Raw genomic sequence first — 17892 nt, 5'->3', positions numbered from 1 at the left:
AAATGTTAATTTTTTTTTGTTGCTTCATGTTTTTATACATATTATGTGCAGAAAGTGTCACACAGTTTCCATAGCCTCTATGTAGGAGCCCTCTTTCTGCCACTGCCACCTTGCATTGATTCAAGGATGAAAATAGGATTGTTCGTTGGTAGTTTCAGCTTTGTATGGTGCACATTTAAGTTTTCTTCTCTTTGATCTGCAGCTCCCTCGTTGCCACTTAACAATGGACCAGATTCTGTGTTTCTTGAAGTGCATAGTCAAATTTATAAAAATTACTGCCTTTGTACCTCATTTTTAAAATTGTTGTTTTCAAAAAAGCAAATGTGATTACTCGCCATGCCACCCTGTTGAACTGAAATAGTGTTCATTTTCCATCAGGGATAATGGTGTTGATTGAGCTTCCCTTCACTTCTCATCATGCCATATGCTTTGATAAATCCTGTGGTCTGGCTAGGCTGTCCATCAACTGTCCATTTGTTATTGTTAATATTTTTTGTGTATTTGTTGTGTTGTGGTTGCTCATGTTTTTGAAGGGGCCATTGCAGTATGTTCGGGCTTATCTCCTCCGCTTTGGTGCATCTTCAGAAGGATGAAGTTATGAGCGATTTGTGCTTGTAGCACTCAGGTTTGGATATGCCCGTTTAATTAAAGCACTCCTCTTGTCTGTGCCAGAGCACCCATGAGGGGAACTGCCCATACATGCTGGTCCAGTGCCAGGCTTGCAAGGTGATGATCAAGCTGGACGATAAGGAGCGGCATAATGAGCGAGAGTGCCCGGAGAGGAAGCTGAACTGCAAATACTGCAAGCTCTCGTTTTTCTTTCCTGAAATCAAGGTAGGGTACGCCTGTGGTCCTTAACCCACAGAGCTTGTGTTTGATTTGAGATCTATTAAGTAGCGACAGGAAAACAGCCCAGCAGGAACACATTATTTAAATTCCTTTTATGCTAACCATTGATCAATTGAGGGACTAGATTGAGACCTAGAGAGCAGTGTCAGGTAAGTGAGGTAGAAACTGGTTGTGATGGTAACTCAGGGAATAGTATGTGTGATAGGTATTGAAGGGTCTAAAGATGACTGGTGCATGAGACAATAGACAGATGTGAGACAAAACAAGACTAAAAGAAAGTTACCTTGGGAAAAGGAACTCTGAGTAGACTTATTGCAGGTATGAATAAAAGTATGGTGTTTAGTGGGTCAACATTAGTAATGCGCAGGAGAAGGCACCAAAGTTCTACAGTCTGTTAACAGAGGAGGGGATGAGAGCTACAAAGGCAACTGGTAATAGGTCAACACACAAACTGGATTGGATGGGCAAACCTGTGAAGAGCCTGACTTTAGTGTAAGAATTACTGAAGCTGCTATGAAATAGTTGTTCAGCAGCAGTAGTCAGTTAGGCTACTAGTGAAAGGGAATAGACTTGTTGTCTACTACTCTCATAGACTAGCATTGGTTACTTAACAAAGGCTGTTAGGTTGCTGATTAGCTGAAAGATAACAAGACAAGCTGGTGCCGGTAGTGGTAAATGAAATGGGGAACTTGAGGTCTAAATGTGCACCAGGGCTGGCAGAGAGAGGAATGGGAGTCTAGTTCGGCCGACCAGTGGACGTAATTAATGACCTGGAAAGTTAAGCTCTTGTGAATTGTGGTGTTGTGAAGACTGATGAACTGAAGGGGCCAGAGGAGCAGTAGTCACTGTTGGCCTCTGGGTTTAAAATGGGCATGGTGGGTGGTGGTGGAGGCTGAGGAGACAAAGATTTGCCTTTGAAGTTGAGAAGGAATTGGGCTTTTTGTGGAGAGCAAGAAGGGTCAGTGGTTTTCTGAACCATCTAGATAGGGCAGTTGTGGACATGGGGGTTAGTGGGGAGTCTTGGGATTTAATCTTGAATTAGCAAGGACATAACTATCAGATGTGGATATGCTAAAAATAGAGAAAGCAAAATTGCTTGATGCTACTGAAGGATGGAGAAGGAGAGGTGGAACGATTTGTGAGCTGGATGTAAAGCAAGCTTTGTGAGCCTAAAATCACTCATTGGGCTATGAAGGACTGGTTTTAGAAAATCAACTAACTAAGAATAGATTTCAAATGGGCCTACCAGAGGCAGGTAATCAACGGTGAGCCAGGAAGGTAAATTGGGAGCTAGTGGTGGTCTAGATGTTACAGGAAGTGCTAGGCCAGGTCATGGTTTAAAGAAGTAGTAGCAGGAGCTTGATGATGATCAGGCCGTAATGAATGTCTGGGAAGAATAGATGGATTAGCAAAGACCCAAAATAGAAGGGGAGCTAGGCGAGACATTTGGACTTTTGAGTACTTTGGGGAGGTAGATACGTTTGAGTACAACAGGTGGAGGAAATATCACAAGTGCTGTAAAGAAAATTGTGAATGGGAAGTATGATAAAGGGAGTATTGACTAATGTGGGCTTAAGGTTGCTTCATGTGCTGGTAGCAGCTATGGTGATTAGAGATAGGCAGCAATGCAGTATGTAGAGGAACTGTAAAGTGGTTTTCAGTAGTTATCTGGAGAAAGAGAGGGCAGAGATGGGCATGTGATAACCTAACCAGTGTTCAAGCTTAGTAAAGAACAGAGAGGGAAAACATTAATTAGCTGTAAAGCCTAATAAGGACCAAATACCGATAGCATTGGAGAGAGAGCAACTAGACAGTGTTAGAGGTGGAGCAGAGATTGCTGTGGTTTATTTGATTAATTGGTGAAGGCTACAGTAGACAAAAATTGTCTAGTAATGCATGTAATAGCAAGAATGAATGGTACCTTCAAATTGCAATCCCCTTGCCTCTCCTTCAGTCCCCAAATATTCTTTCATATAATGTAACATTTCCGAGCTATCATGAAGGAAAGTTTCAATTCTTTTAAGGACACTGAAGCTAATATTATGCTTATATTTCTTTTATTTTTGTATTTATTATTCTATAAAATGTATTTAACAACATCCAACTTGAAGGACTACCATTCCCATAAGTCCACCAATCAGATGACTGTCCCCACACAAGAACATCCTGATGGAGCAGCCTTCCTCTTTCTTTGTACGAAAAGCCTTAATACGAATTTCCAGCACTGGTGATCTTGTTTCTGATCAGCACCTATGAAATAAAGATAATGCATAAACTCCATATCATAGAATATCCGAAAACCATCTACTGTTTAGTTAATAAATCTCAAATCACAATGTAATGAGCATGCAAGCGAAATCAAATCTCCAAAACCCATGAGCAACTAGTAAAGGTCATATTTAGTCTAAATGGAGTCCAAAACAATATCGTCCAAAGGTGGAGAGAATGACCTTGTTCCTCTTTGCTGGGCATATCCTCACCATTGTGTCCTTAATAGAATTGAAACTTTCCTTCCTGATAGCAAGAAAAGTTTGTTCTATGTTGGGACCAGAGGCTTGGATTATGCTTGTTTAAAGCTTACTCACCACTAACAAAGAATTTACCCTTACTAACTTAAAATACAATTTCTTAACAGTTGAATCTGACAACCAGTCCGCTGCCTTAAAAATATCTTTTGTGTGTCCACCTATTTCAAAAGCCTTACAGGACTGAAATTCCATTCCACATTCCTACAGGACCCTAAGTGCCAAGCAGAGGCAAATTGTTTAGAAGTGGAATCCGCTCACACCCTTCTGATAAGGCCTGAATCTGCTCCAAAAGGTCAGGAACGTCCAAGCATCTCCTGTAATGTTCCAGATCATGAATCTGAGTGTTGTCCCAACCCCAACTAATTGGTGTGAGATGCCCCAGGCATCCCTCAGCATGACTGAACCTCTGTAGCAGTAGGATTAGAGAATCCATATGAAGTTCCAGAAGAACTGGAAATCATGCTTGAGACCTCCAAAGTGGAGTTACCAGTATGAGCAAGGCCCTCTGGTCTCTGACCTGAGCTGTTAACCTGGTAATCATCAAGAATGACTGAAACTCATACCTCCGGAACTGGTTCTAGTCCTGCATGAATGCATCTGTCACCATTGCCAAGGGTCTAGCCTCCAACTGAAGACTTGAGGAAGCTGGTGGTCATGGCAAGCTACAAACAAGTCCACCTGACAGAGGCCTTGTCAGACTATGATCTTCTGAAACAGGATCCACATGCTGCAATATTTGCAGTGCCAGGAATTCCAGTTTACAATGCGATAGAACTTCACTGATAGATACTCTGCCACGACTGAGATTCTATTGTCTAGACAGAAGTGCCAGAAGTCCCTGACGAGGCCTGCTAAAATTTGTAATCTCTTACCACAGAGTCAGTGGAGGTATCATACTGTTGATACATTGTCAATCTTTAAAAGGAAAAGGCACAACACTTTTTCTCTTGTGAAAAAGTGCACTGCAAAGGACTCTGTGATCAGTTCCAAAAAGCTGATTTTGAACTCTTTCTCCTGGTCTGCCCACAGCCTGACGGTGGTACCGTCTCCACAACAAGCTCCCAAGCCCAAAAGGCTGCTGTCAGTTTCCATAACCACGTCAGGAGCAAAACCGAAAATTACTTTGCCGTTTCTTGCCATCATGTGGTCCAGCCACCACTACCTCTGTCTCCTGGCTTCCTCTGAAAGCCAGACCTGAGACATGTAGGAATGTCCTTTTCTTAAATGAGCTGCCTTCAGTCTCTGAAGGCACAGAAAATGCAAGGGCCCAGGAATATCTCCTGAATAGATAACAGCAGATTTCTGACCATTCTGGCATCAAAGCTATATGGATTAGTTCAATGAGGTTTGCCATAACTCCTTACTAATGAACATCAATTTCTTGTGAGGGAGTATCAGAACCTGCTGGACTGCTAAACTAAGAACCCACATTGTTTGAGAGGAAACAAATTTTAATTTGAGCTCATTGGTAACGAAGCCCAGTGTTTGTGAAGGGGAGTGTGCCGTAGCAAGGTACTGGAGGAGAACTGACAGCTCCTGGTGTAACAAGAGGATGAAGTCCAAGTATGTTATCTGACCCCTCTGGACCGAACAACTCCACCACAGATAACATGAACTTAGTGAAGCACAATGGAACGGATGAAAGTCCGAAAGGAAGTGCAACAGACTTGTACACCTTGCCCTCCCACACAAATTGCTGGCATCTGCTGTGCTGTGAGAATACAGGAATCGTATGCGTCCTTCAGGTCCAACCTCATCATCCAGTTGCCCGGTCATAGGATGTCTCTCAGTACATGGAGACCCTTCATATTGAAGTGGCCGTAAAAAAGCCACTGATTGAACTCCCGGACGTTTATCATCAGTTGCATGCCCTTATCCTTTTTGTTGACTAGGAAAAGCATGCTTAAGAATCCCTGTAGATAGCTGTGTGGGCCTGCATCTGGGCAGCCACCGTTCACAAACTCTCGCTGGACTTTAACGTGGGTGGAAATGGGGTGGTGGGGTTTCTTCACCTTTTCTTTTTCCAAACTTTTTGGGTTCAGGCATCACTGATGGTGTTGTCATGGTTTGAATAAGTCTGTTTTTGTCACAGTTCATCCTCATTGTTGGATCTTTTGCAACGAAAAGGTTTATATAAAAAAAAAAAAATCTCTGCAGATGTAAGAGGGACTGAACAACAGCCTGCTTGTCCAGAAGGGAGTTTATCTCCTGTGTAATCAAAAGTCTGTCTGCAACTGAAAGAAAAATGGGTATCTGCCTCCTGGGCTGAACCAGAGTTTCATAGAACTCTATTTGACAACCAGTGATTGTTTGCAGAACCCATGCACCTCATGTTGCCTCCCTCCATTTCTGCAGGAATAACCACAGTTACCTTTCACCATATCTGTAGATCCGCGAGGTACACTGCTAACTCTGTGGGAATTTTCTCTGCTGCCTCATCCTTGGCCTCGGGTGGGGGAGAAACCCACAAACCCCTTCTGATCCTGGTACTGTGACTGGCGGTTTCCTTTTCTTTGAGAGGCTGTGAATAGCATATGCTGGAAGCGTGCCATCTGCCTCTGCTGGCCCTTCCAAAGACACGTTCGAAAAATTTGTTTTTTATCGATTTGTGGGCTTTATCCAGCTATGGACAAACTTATCACAAACATGCCCAGCTGTTGTATAAATAAATGGGTCTCCAAAGAGTCCCCCATCTGCTATTGGGCCTGCTTCAGACATGGCTAATTTCCACAAATTGAGGTCGATCTTAATTAAGAGGGAATGTCTTTATTCAGACGAGAGCGCACAGTTGATGTTCCCAAGAAAGCACATAGCCCATTTTGCCCCTCATGACAAAAAGTTGGTGCAATTATGCTGCAGGTTTCCTTTGTTTCCTCAGTCATATACAAGAGTTTGGTAAACGGCCCCAGTTTATCTAAAGGTTTACCCTGGTATGTCTTCCAGGATCAATAAAACCCCGTTTTAGATTCTTTAATAGAAACAGCTGCAAATGTGGCCATCTTGCCATCTATCTACGATGCCTAAGCATCCTTTGGACCAAAAAATGGACGTGGGTACTTGTCCTAAGGTGGCCCATGACCTCCCTCTCCATAATGTTTGTGAATTCTATTATCCACATACTGGGCCACTTTTTCGTCTGGAACGTACTCCACTGAGCACAGGTGAAAGATGTTGTCCATGTCCAACATACCCTCCAATTTATTCGACCCATCTGTTGCTCTGGTAGTGGAGCTATCCAACCTTAGGGTGCTTGGGATCAGTTCCCTGTCCCCATGGTCGACTGGGCCCAGGTTAGTTATGAGTCATCCATATCAGGCGCGCAAAATTATTTTAATATTTTACCTGGCCATAATTAATAGTAATAAGGGCACTTGTAGGTAAGGCAAACTTGCGCTTGAAATGCAGCTCCCTTTAGATTCTGTGGATAGTCACAGATAAATTTGAAAAGTAGCTGGGTCAACAGAAGACCTCTTTAAAACTGTCCTCCTTGGACCCAGCACACTGACGAGTAGCTCAAAAGCTGAAAGCAGACACTGAAATTGCCTCACAACTGTCAATACGAACAATAAAGTTGCAAGGGGAGGGAGAAATGCTTGTGTCAGATTTTCACAACTGAAATCAAAGACAAGTAAGACATGAGGCAAGAGTGTCCTGCTTACCACGCCTCGAGTAACGTCTGTGGGTAACTGCAACCCGCGGTGCCCTCTGAGACATACTGTGAGCCACCGAAGGGGCAGGAAGGCTTGCGGGGAAAGCTCACAACAAACCTTGCTCGCGCTCAAACAGCATGGAACATCAAGGACTAACACGCTGCCATTGGGTGCTGTGCGACCGGCCTGATCACACTCTGGTACACTTGAAAGGGCAGACGGTCATACTTTGAAGTTTACGTGCTATGCAGAATAAATTGCAAGTAACCTGAAAATTTTTAAATTCCAGCTGCTAAAATCCTAGCTAGCTTAAAAACAGTGGTAACATACAAATTTATCCTCAGAAGAACACTACAAGTACATTCTCAAGAAAAAACACTTCTCTGGCTATAGAGCAACAAAGAAAACGGAAGTTCTGTTTCTTGGACATGTTCTTTTGTTATGTGTAGACAGAGCCATCTTGATTGGTGGACTTTGAATTTATGCTTGGACTCATGGGACTTGAAGTCCTTTGCTTGGATGTTGGTATATACTCTCTATTGGGCTGCTGAGGTAAAATAAATGAATCGTTCGAACCTCTCGTCCTTACATAGACTCATCAAATACTGTCAGTTCCGTAATGGCTATATTTACACCGTACTTTCCATTCAGGAATTTGTTTAGTGCTTAACACTCGCCGCTGGACTTGTTAGGATCGAGCCTTCGATAGCATGTACTAGCGCATGTGTCTCCCTTGTGAGACTGTTATTAACTAAAAAGGACTTGGAGCCTGCCCATCGTTTACCATTTGTTGGCTTTCCTAGCACTCTTCTTTAAAGCCTCGTAATTTGTCACTGCAAGCCAAGCATCATTTCAAGAACTGATTGAGTTGAATCAATCAGTGCCGGTCTGCTGCTGCTGACATGAATGAGGTACTTCTTTTTAACTTGTAGGGCTCTGCAAACAGAAGGTGTGACTGGCAAATACGTGTCCAGTGGGACAAACACAATTGCAAAGTTGTATTTTCTATAGTTAACACTTTTATATTGCCAAGTCTTCTTTTCTCACTTTGCACTTTATTTTGTTTTTGCTCGTTGGTGTTGTTCTTAAAAGATGACAATTATTTTGTTCTAAAGATTGCAAAGCAACATTGTTTCTTTCTTACTTGTAATTTCCAAAATTATGTTTTAATGCAGTACACCCCAATCCTCCTTATGCCTCCCACTCCAATCCAATCCGCCACACTCCAATCCACCCCACTCAATCCAATTGACAGCAGACCACACCAATCCAGTTCATTCCACTCCAAACCACTCACCCCAATCCACCACACTCCAATCCTCCCATCTCACTCCAATCTGCTCCAGTCCAAAACAGTCTGCCCCACTCCAATAAAAGCAACCTGCCTGTAGGAAGTTGGCTCTGTATATACTATCTTAAAGTAAGAGATAGTGTGCACAGAGTCCAAGGGTTCCCCTTAGAGGTAAGATAGTGGCACAATTAGATAATTCTAATGCTCTATTTTGTGGTAGTGTGGTCGAGCAGTAGGCTTATCAGAGGGTAATATGAAGCATTTGTTGTACACACACAGGCAATAAATGAGGAACACACACTCAAAGACTTACTCCAGGCCAATCGTTTTTATATAGAAAGATAACTTTTCTTTATTTTAGAACCACAAGATTCAAGATTTCAAGTAAACACATAAAATGCAAGGTACTCCACACAGGTAAGTAAGGAACTTTGAATTAGAGCAGTAACATACACAGTTTTAGTTAAAATGGCAATACACTATTTTAAAAGTTGACACAGTGCAAAAATCACCAGTTCTTGGGGGAGGTAAGTATTGGTTAGTTTTTCAGGTAAGTAAAGTACTTAAAAGTTCAGTTCCCTGGGCATATGCAGCCCACCATTGGGGGTTCAAGGCAACCCCAAAGTCACTGCACTAGCAACACAGGGCAGATCAGGTGCAGAGGTCAAAGGAGGGCCCAAAACACATAGGCGCCTATGGAGAACAGGATGCTCCGTTTCCAGTCTGCCAACAGGTAAGTACCTGCGTCTTCGGAGGGCAGGCCAGGGGGGTTTTGTAGAGCACTGAGGGGGACACAAGTAGGCACACAAACACCCTCAGCGGCACAGGGGCGGCCGGGTGCAGTGTCCTTAGCAGGCATTCTGGTTTTCACTAGGGATCAATGGAGGGACCCGGGGGTCACTCTAGCGATGCAGGCAGGGCACAGGGGGGATTCTCGTGCCAGCCACTGACTGGGCTAGGCAGGGGGTCGCCTGGTGGTCACTCCTGCACTTGAGTTCGGTTCCTCGTGGTCCTGGGGGCTGCGGGTGCAGTGCTTGGTCTAGGCGTCTGGTTCTTTGTTCCAGTCAGTCGCGGTCAGGGGGAGCCTCTGGATCCTCTCTGCAGGCGTCGCTGTGGGGGCGCTGGGGGATCGACTCAGGTTACTCATGTCATCACAGTCACCTGGGAGTCCTCTCTGCAGTGTTTGTTCTCTGTAGCTTGAGCCGGGGGTGTCAGGTGCAGAGGGTGAAGTCTCACGATTCCGGTGGGAAGAGTGAGGTCTTTGAAAGTTGCTAAAAAGTTGCAAAGTTGTTGCTGTTTTTGAACAGTGCTGCTGTTCTCGGGAGTTTCTTGGTCCTTGGGTTCAGGGCAGTCCACTGAGGCTTCAGAGGTCGCTGGTCCCTGTCGGATGTGTCACTGTGCAGGCTCTTTGAGTCGGGAGACATGCCGGTAGGGCTGGGGTCAAGTCAGTTGTCGTCTCCGTCATCTTTGCAGGGCTTTCAGGTCAGCAGTCCTTCTTCTTGTGTAGGTTTCAGGAATCTGATTTCCTGGGTCCTGGGGTGCCCCTAAATTGAGGGGTGTGTTTACGTCTGGGGGGCAGTAGCCAATGGCTGCTGTCCTGGAGGGTGGCTACACCCTCTTTGTGCCTCCTCCCTGAGGGGAGGGGGGCACATCCCTAATCCTATTGGGGGAATCCTCCAAAACCAAGATGGAGGATTTCTAAAGGCAGGGGTCACCTCAGCTCAGGGCACCTTAGGGGCCGTCCTGACGGGTGGGTGACTCCTCCTTGTTTTTCTCATTATCCCCTCTGGACTTTCTGCCAAAAGTGGGGGCTGTGTCCAGAGGGGCGGGCATCTCCACTACCTGGGATGCCCTGGGGTAATGTAACAAAAGGCATGAGCCTTTGAGGCTCACCGCCAGGTGTTCCAGTTCCTGCAGGGCGAGGTGAGAAGCACCTCCACCCAGTGCAGGCTTTGTTTCTGTCCTCAGAGGGCACAGAAACTCGTCTCAGTGACAGGCTGGCACAAACCAGTCAGTCCTGCACCGAAGGATTGGGTAAAATACAGGGGGCATCTTCTAAGATGCCCTCTGTGTGCATTTTGTAATAAATCCAAGACTGGCAACAGTGTGGGTTTATTATTCTGAGAAGTTTGATACCAAACTTCCCAGTATTCAGTGTAGCCATTATGGAGCTGTGGAGTTCGTTTTTGACAAACTCCCAGACCATATACTTAGTATGGCCACACTGTACTTACAGTGTCTGAGAATAGACTTAGACACTGTAGGTGTAAATTGCTCATGCAGCTATGCCCTCACCTGTGGTATAGTGCACCCTGCCTTAGGGCTGTAAGGCCTGCTAGAGGGGTGACTTACCTCTGTCACAGTCAGTATTTTGTGTGTATGCCATCCTGAGTGGGATGCCATGTCGACTCTACCTTTTTCTCCCCACCAACACACACAATCTGCAATGGCAGTGTGCCTGTGTTAGGTGAGGGGTCCCTTAGGGTGGCACAACACATGCTGCAGCCCTTAGGGATCTTCCCTGGTCACAGGGCCCTTGGTACCACTGGTACCTTTTACAAGGGACTTATCTGTGTTCCAGGGGTGTGCCAATTGTGGAAACCATGGCAATTTTTTAGTGAAAGAACAGTGGTGCTGGGGCCTGGTTAGCAGGGTCCCAGTACACTACTCAGTCAAGTCAGCATCAATATCAGGCAACAAGTGGGGGGTAACTGCAACAGGGAGCCATTTTCCTACACTGCCTCACTCAAAAAGAGCTGCACCACTCCAGTCAAAACAATGTGCTCCAACACCAATCAATCTGCTCCACTTCATTCCAAAGCATTTTACCCCACTCCAATACAAAACAATCTGCCCCACTCCATTTTAGGACAATTTGCCCTTCTCCAGCCCACAACAGTCTTTCTCACTCTACTTCAAAACAACCTGCCCCACTCCAATCCAAAACAATCTCCACCACTCCTATACAAAACAATGTACCCCACTCCAGTTCAAAAGAATCTGCCCATTCCAATTTGGAGCAATCTGGCCCACTCCAGTATGCCGCACTCTAATAAAAAAAAAAACAATCTGCCCTGCCCCAATGTAAAACAATCAACTCCACCCCATTGCAAAACAGCCTACTTCACACAAATCAGAAAAATTTGCCCCACTCCAATCCACTCTTCTCCACAATCCTAAACAATCTTCCTCACTCAAGCAAATCTGCCCCACTCCAATCCAAAACAACCAGCCCCACTCCAATCCAAAACCATCTGATGCACCCCAATCTGCCCCACTCAATCCTGAACAATTTGCCACACCGCCTCACTCCAGTCCCAAACAATCTTCCCCACTTCAGTCTGCCCCACTCCAATCCGCCCCACTCGAGTCCACCCCATTCCAATCCACCCCACTCCAATTCAAAATAATCTACCCCACCGCAACCTACCCATATCCAATCCACCCCAACCCACCTCACCCCAATCCACTCCACCCTATCCACCCCACTCCAGTCTGCCCCACTCCAATCCAGAACAATCTTCTCCACTCTAATCCACAGCAATCTTCCCCACTCTAATCCTAAATAATCTGCCTCACTCAAGTCCAAAACAGTCTGCTCCCCCCTCCAATCTACCCTACTTCAACCCAAAACAATCTGCCTCACCCCAGTCCAAATTAATCTGCACCACTCCAATCCCAAAATAAATTCCCCACTTTAATCTGCCCCAGTCCAAAACAATTTGCCCCACTCAATCCAAAACAATCTACCCCCATCCAATCTACCCCACTCCAGTCTGTCCCAGTCCAATCTAAAACAATGTGTCCAACTCCAGTTTACCCCACACCAACCCAAAACAATCTGCTCCACTCCAATCTGCACCACTCAAACCCTAAACAACCTGCCCCACTCCAAAACAGTCTGCCCCACCCAAATCCAAAACAGTCTTCCTCACTCCAATCTGCCCTCTCCAAACCAAAACAGTTTGCCCCACGCCAATCCAAAACAATCTACCCCACTCCATCTGCCCCCTCTAATCTGCCCAATCCAAAACAATGTGCCTCACTCCAATCTTCCCCACTCCAGTCCAAAACAATCTGCCCCACTCCAGTCCAAAACAATCTGCCCCACTCCAGTCCAAAACAATCTGCCCCACTCCAGTCCAAAACAATCTGCCCCACTCAAATATAAACCAATCTGCCACACCCCAATCCTGAACAGTCTGCCACACTTCAGTACAAAACAATCTGCCCCACTCCAATTCAAACAAATCTGCTCCACTCCAATCCAAAACAACCAGCCCCACTCCAGTCCAAAACCATCTGCTGCACTCCAACGTGCCCCACTCAATCCAAAACTATTTGCCACACTGCCTCACTCCAATCCCGAACAATCTGCCCCACTCCAGTCTGTCCCACTCCAATCCATTCCAATCCGCCTCACTCCAGTCCAGCCCATTCCAATCCGCCCCACTCCAATTCAAAATAATCTACCCCACCGCAATCCACCCCAATCCAATCTACCCCAATCCAGTCCACCTCACCACAATCCGCTCCACCCTATCCACCCCACTGCAGTCTGCCCCACTCCAATCCTATCCACTTCAGTCCGCCCCACTCCAGTTCACCCCACTCCAATCCACCCCATTCCAATCTGCCCCACTTTAATTCAAAACAATCAGCCCCCGCAATCCACCTCAATCCAATCTATCCAATTCAATCCACCTCACCTCAATCCAATCCACTCTATTCATCCCTCTCCACTCTATTCTCTCCACTCTATTCAACCCTCTGTGCTATATTCGCCCTACTCCAATCTGCCCCACTCCGATTCAGACCACTCCTATCCAGTCCACCCCACTCCATCCCACTACTTCCCATGTCACCCCACTCCAGTCCACCCCACACAGTCAATACACCCCAATCTAGTCTGCCTTACTCCATTCCAATCCAACCCACTCCAATCCAGTCCACCACAATCTACCTCACTCCAGTCCCATCCACCCCACACCAGTCCTATCCACCCCACCCCACTCCAGCCCAACCCAGTCCACTGACTCAAACCCAGTGCACCCCATTCCAGTCCAATTCACCCCACTCCAATCTACCACTCCCCCTCTGACCAACACACCCCACTCCAATCCATCCCAATCCAATTAATCTTAATCCACCACCCCCCGCACCAGTTCACTCCACCTTAATCCACCCCACACCAGTCCAGTTTCCTCGATCCACCCTATTCCAATTCACCCCAATGCACTCCACCCCAATCTACCAGTCTGCTCCACTCCACTCCAGTCCACTCCAATCCAGTCCAACCCGATCCATCTACTCAAATCCATTGCACCCTTTTCCAGTCCAATCCGCCCTACTCCAATCTACCACAACCCAATCCACCCACCCCACTCCAGTCCATCCCATTCCAATCCAGTTTATCTTAATCAACTCCACCCTACTACAGTCCAGTATACTCCACCTTAATCCACCCCACTCCAGCCCACTCAGATTCACCCCACTCAAATCCATCCCTCTCCAAATATCCTCCTAACTCCAAAAAAACCACCCTAATCCAATCCAGTAAACCATACACCAATCCAGTGCACTCCATTGCAACCCACCACACCCAAAACCAATCCATTCCATCCCAATCAAGTCCACTCCACTCATCCACCCCACCGCATCCCTATCCACCCAATCCAGTCCACCCCACTCCAATGCAGTCCACCTCAATCCGTTCCACCCCAGTCAACCTAATCCACTTCACTCCAATGCACCCCACTCCAATCCATTTCAGCTCAATGCCCACCCCATTTCAGTCCAACTGAACCCCATCGAACCCACCCCGATCCAGTCCACCCCTATCCACTCCACTCCATCCCATCCCATTTCAAAACAACCAAGTCAGTCCAATCCAGGCATCCTTAATCCACCCCACTGCACGTCAAGCCATTCCACTCCACTCCAAACCACCTTAATCCACCCAACCCCACTCCAGTCCAGTTCACCCCACTCCAGTCCACCCCACTGCAGTACCGTTCACCCAACTGCAGTCCCGTTCACCCCACTCTAAACATCCACCCCACTCTAAACATCCACTGCACACCACTCCAATTCACCCCACACCAATCCAATTCACCTCACTCCAATCCACCCCACTTTAGTCCAGTCCACACCACTCACATCCATCCCACTCCAAAAGTCCTTCCCACTCCAAAAAACCACCCCACTCCAATCCACCTCAAACCAATCCACCCATTCAGTCCAGTTCTCCTGACTCCAATCAACCCATTCTCTAGGCAATCGACCACACGTCAAACCAGCCCACACAATCAAATCCATCCCAACCAGTCCATGCCACTCTAATCTATATCACTCCAGTCTACCCCACTCCAATCCACTCCACTTCTTGTAATCCTCCCCACTCCATTCCAGTTCCAGTCTACCAGACTACCTCAATCCTTTCCAACCCACTCCACCCCACTCTACACAACTCCTTTCTACAACACTGCACTCTGACACACACTGCCACTGACCTCTACTCCCATCTGCTCAATTCTACTCCCCTTACTCCACTCTGACACTCCAACATAGCCACTCTACAGTGCTAGCCATGCTGAACAGCAGCTGCATTGGTGTGCAACATGGCAAAAACACATTGCCAAGCCAACAGCTCTTGTATAGGCATGACCTATTGGCTATGTCAGTGCTTTTCCTTGTTAAAAGTAAACTATTTTAGTTGAGCATTATCATGTAGATGATTTTTGTTATTTTATTTTGAACATAAAGTAATTTTTCAGTATTACATACCTCAAAAGTTTGAAGGCACCTGCCCCGTATAGAGTTATGTTTGTCTTAATTTTTCTCTTGCTTTTTCTCTTCTTTTGAAAATCAGTGATCTAAGGTGGACGCAAAAAGACCTTCTAACTTTAGGTTGGATATTTGTTTGACAGCAGAGACAGCCACCAGTTGCCTAGATTGTTTGGACGAAGCACACTCTTGATAATTTAGAGCACTGAAGATCTGCACACTCGTGATAATTTAGACAAATGCAGATCTCATGAATGAGCATAACTCAGCTCATTGTGTGCATTATCTTAGAAGGAAAATTGTGCAATGTTTTCAGATCATTTTAGTTGTCATTCATCTTTGCTAAAACATGCCCCAGGGATTGAGGATCCCATATGAAAAGTATCTGATTTTGATGTACTCTGTGTTCAATCTTCCACTGATGCTGTGATTTGGGAATTAATACTTTAGTTTTTACATTCATTATTTTTGTTGTTTTGAGTAATTCACTTTAGCTGTCTGGAGGATGTTTTGGAAGGCAACTGGCCAATGCTTTGTTGTGGTTATTTGAGGAACTCCCTTTAAGCGGAGCAGTAATCCTTTGGGAAAGCAGATTGGTTTTATGTCATCTTGGGCACACCATGTTGGCTTAAAAAATAATCCTATCTTGGCACCTTGATTTGTTGAGTATGGCCCACAGCACCAGTTCAAAAATGTCATCTCTGCTCCACCTTAGTTTGAATTTCAGCCAAATACCCAGACCTCAAAAGTTCTCCCCAAACCATGGTCAGCTTACCCTAGTGGACTCTGTCGATTCCTCTTTTCTTCCTTAAAAGAGGGTTGTACCTGCAAGTATTCCTTGTGCTGAAGGGAAGAAAGACTACCCACCTGAAGCACAGGACAGAGATTGAAGAGGCATGAATGCACATTTTGGTGGAAGGCTATTGTTCCTGAGCCTTTCTTGAGTGTTGAGATGGTGCCATTTTTGCTTAATCATGATGAAATAGTGGCAAGCAATGACTTTCCTACAGGCTAGATGAGGTTATGGAAGATGTGAACAATCTGTCATATATGCTTCTTTAAGTGAAGCTGTTCTTTCTTATGCATGGAGCTTTTTATAGATCCAATTTGATGTGTAGGAAAGCCCTACTGAGCAGATGGTACAACCTACAAGGTGGTAGGAAAGTACAGTCTTCTTTACATGAAGTGTTTTTGTTCTGTCCAGAACCCAATTACATGGTTGACAGCTCCTAGAAGAAGATTGTAGTATGTAGGCGTGGATAGTGAACCATTGTGTAAAAACACTTGCAGGTTACTCAAGTTAAATTTCTCAGCCTTGTGTAACTTGTTTGAAGCGGCCACATGTGTCTTTATGGCCATGGTCATAAGGAGAAAGTTCCACGATGGTGGTTTCTTGGTTGATTGTCTGAGAAGTGTTCCAGTCGGGCCAAGGGTTTCTCTACTGACAGAATCACGTCTTCATCTAAAGCAGATCATCTTGTCAATTCAAACCATGCACAGGAGTCCATATGTGCACTTGATTTTACTTTTATCACATTTGCTCTATTAAATGCCTTTTTCTGCCTCTTCTGTAATGTGAATTATACAACAGTTAGACCCTTGCGACATCAATCTCATCAAAGTCCAACTGGACCTGATCACTGTAATGGCCAAAGTGATTCGCAAAAGTCCCAATGTCAACAGAAATGAGCTTCGTGCACAAATAAGACACCACCCTACCCCTCTCGATTAAGAGTCTTATTTAGAGTTTGGTAGACAGGGTAAGCTGTGAAAGACCAGTTGGATATTGTTTATAGCATACTTCATGTGTATTGTAGTCAGTGGCTGTAAGGAAATGTCTTCCTTGGCATGGTTATCCCCTGACTTTTTGCCTTTTGTTGAAGCCAGTTATGATTGAAAGTGTGCTGGGACCCTGCTAACCAGGCCCCAGCACCAGTGTTCTTTCCCTAAACTGTACCTTTGTTCCCACAATTGGCACAGCCCTGGCACACAGATAAGTCCCTTGTAAATGGTACCCCTGGTACCAAGGGCCCCGTTGCCAGGGAAGGTTTCTAAGGGCTGCAGCATGTCTTATGTCACCCTGGGGACCCCTCACTCAGCACATGCCCACTGCCTCACAACTTGTGTGTGCTGGTGGGGAGAAAATGACTAAGTCAACATGGCACTCCCCTCAGGGTGCCATGCCCACCACACAATGCCTGTGGCATAGGTAAGTCACCCCTCTAGCAAGCCTTACAGCCCTAATGCAGGGTGCAATATACCACAGGTGAGGGCATATGTGCATGAGCACTATGCACCTACAGTGTCTAAGCAAAATCTTAGACATTGTAAGTGCAGGGTAGCCATAAAGAGTATATGGTCTGGGAATTTGCCAAACACAAACTCCACAGTTCCATAATGGCTACACTGAAATCTGAGAAGTTTGGTATCAAACTTCTCAGCACAATAAATGCACACTGATGCCAGTGCGGAATTTATTGTAAAATACACCCATAGGGTATCTTAGAGATGCCCCCTGAATACCAGTCCGACTCCTAGTGCTAGGCTGACCAGTTTCTGCCAGCCTGCCACAACCAGACTGGTTTCTGGCCACATGGGGAGAGTGCCTTTGTCACTCTGTGGCCAGGAACAAAGCCTGTACTTGGGTGGAGTTGCTTCTCACCTCCCCCTGTAGGAACTGTAACACCTGGCGGTGAGCCTCAAAGGCTCATGCCTTTTGTTACAGCACCCCAGGGCATCCCAGCTAGTGGAGATGTCCCCCTCTCTGGCCACTGCCCCCACTTTTGGC

At 45.9% G+C, this 17892-nt stretch overlaps 1 protein-coding gene across 3 annotated transcripts in view; it reads left to right on the top strand.

Moving 5' to 3' along the window:
* The window catches only part of TRAF2 (TNF receptor associated factor 2), a 429606-nt gene that overhangs the window by 191916 nt on the left and 219798 nt on the right, over window positions 1-17892 (top strand). For 2 of the 3 annotated variants that reach the window (XM_069241424.1, XM_069241425.1), the window contains exon 7: window positions 673-834. The exons of the other annotated variant lie outside the window; for it this stretch is intronic. In XM_069241424.1, coding sequence (XP_069097525.1) covers window positions 673-834 — 162 coding nt within the window. The remainder of the gene's footprint in view (window positions 1-672; window positions 835-17892) is intronic. 3 annotated transcript variants of the gene reach the window in all.

The sequence above is a fragment of the Pleurodeles waltl genome, chromosome 6 (genome assembly GCF_031143425.1).
Source record: "Pleurodeles waltl isolate 20211129_DDA chromosome 6, aPleWal1.hap1.20221129, whole genome shotgun sequence".
Classification (NCBI taxonomy): Eukaryota; Metazoa; Chordata; class Amphibia; order Caudata; family Salamandridae; genus Pleurodeles; species Pleurodeles waltl.
This window is presented reverse-complemented; position numbering and strand designations above follow the sequence as displayed.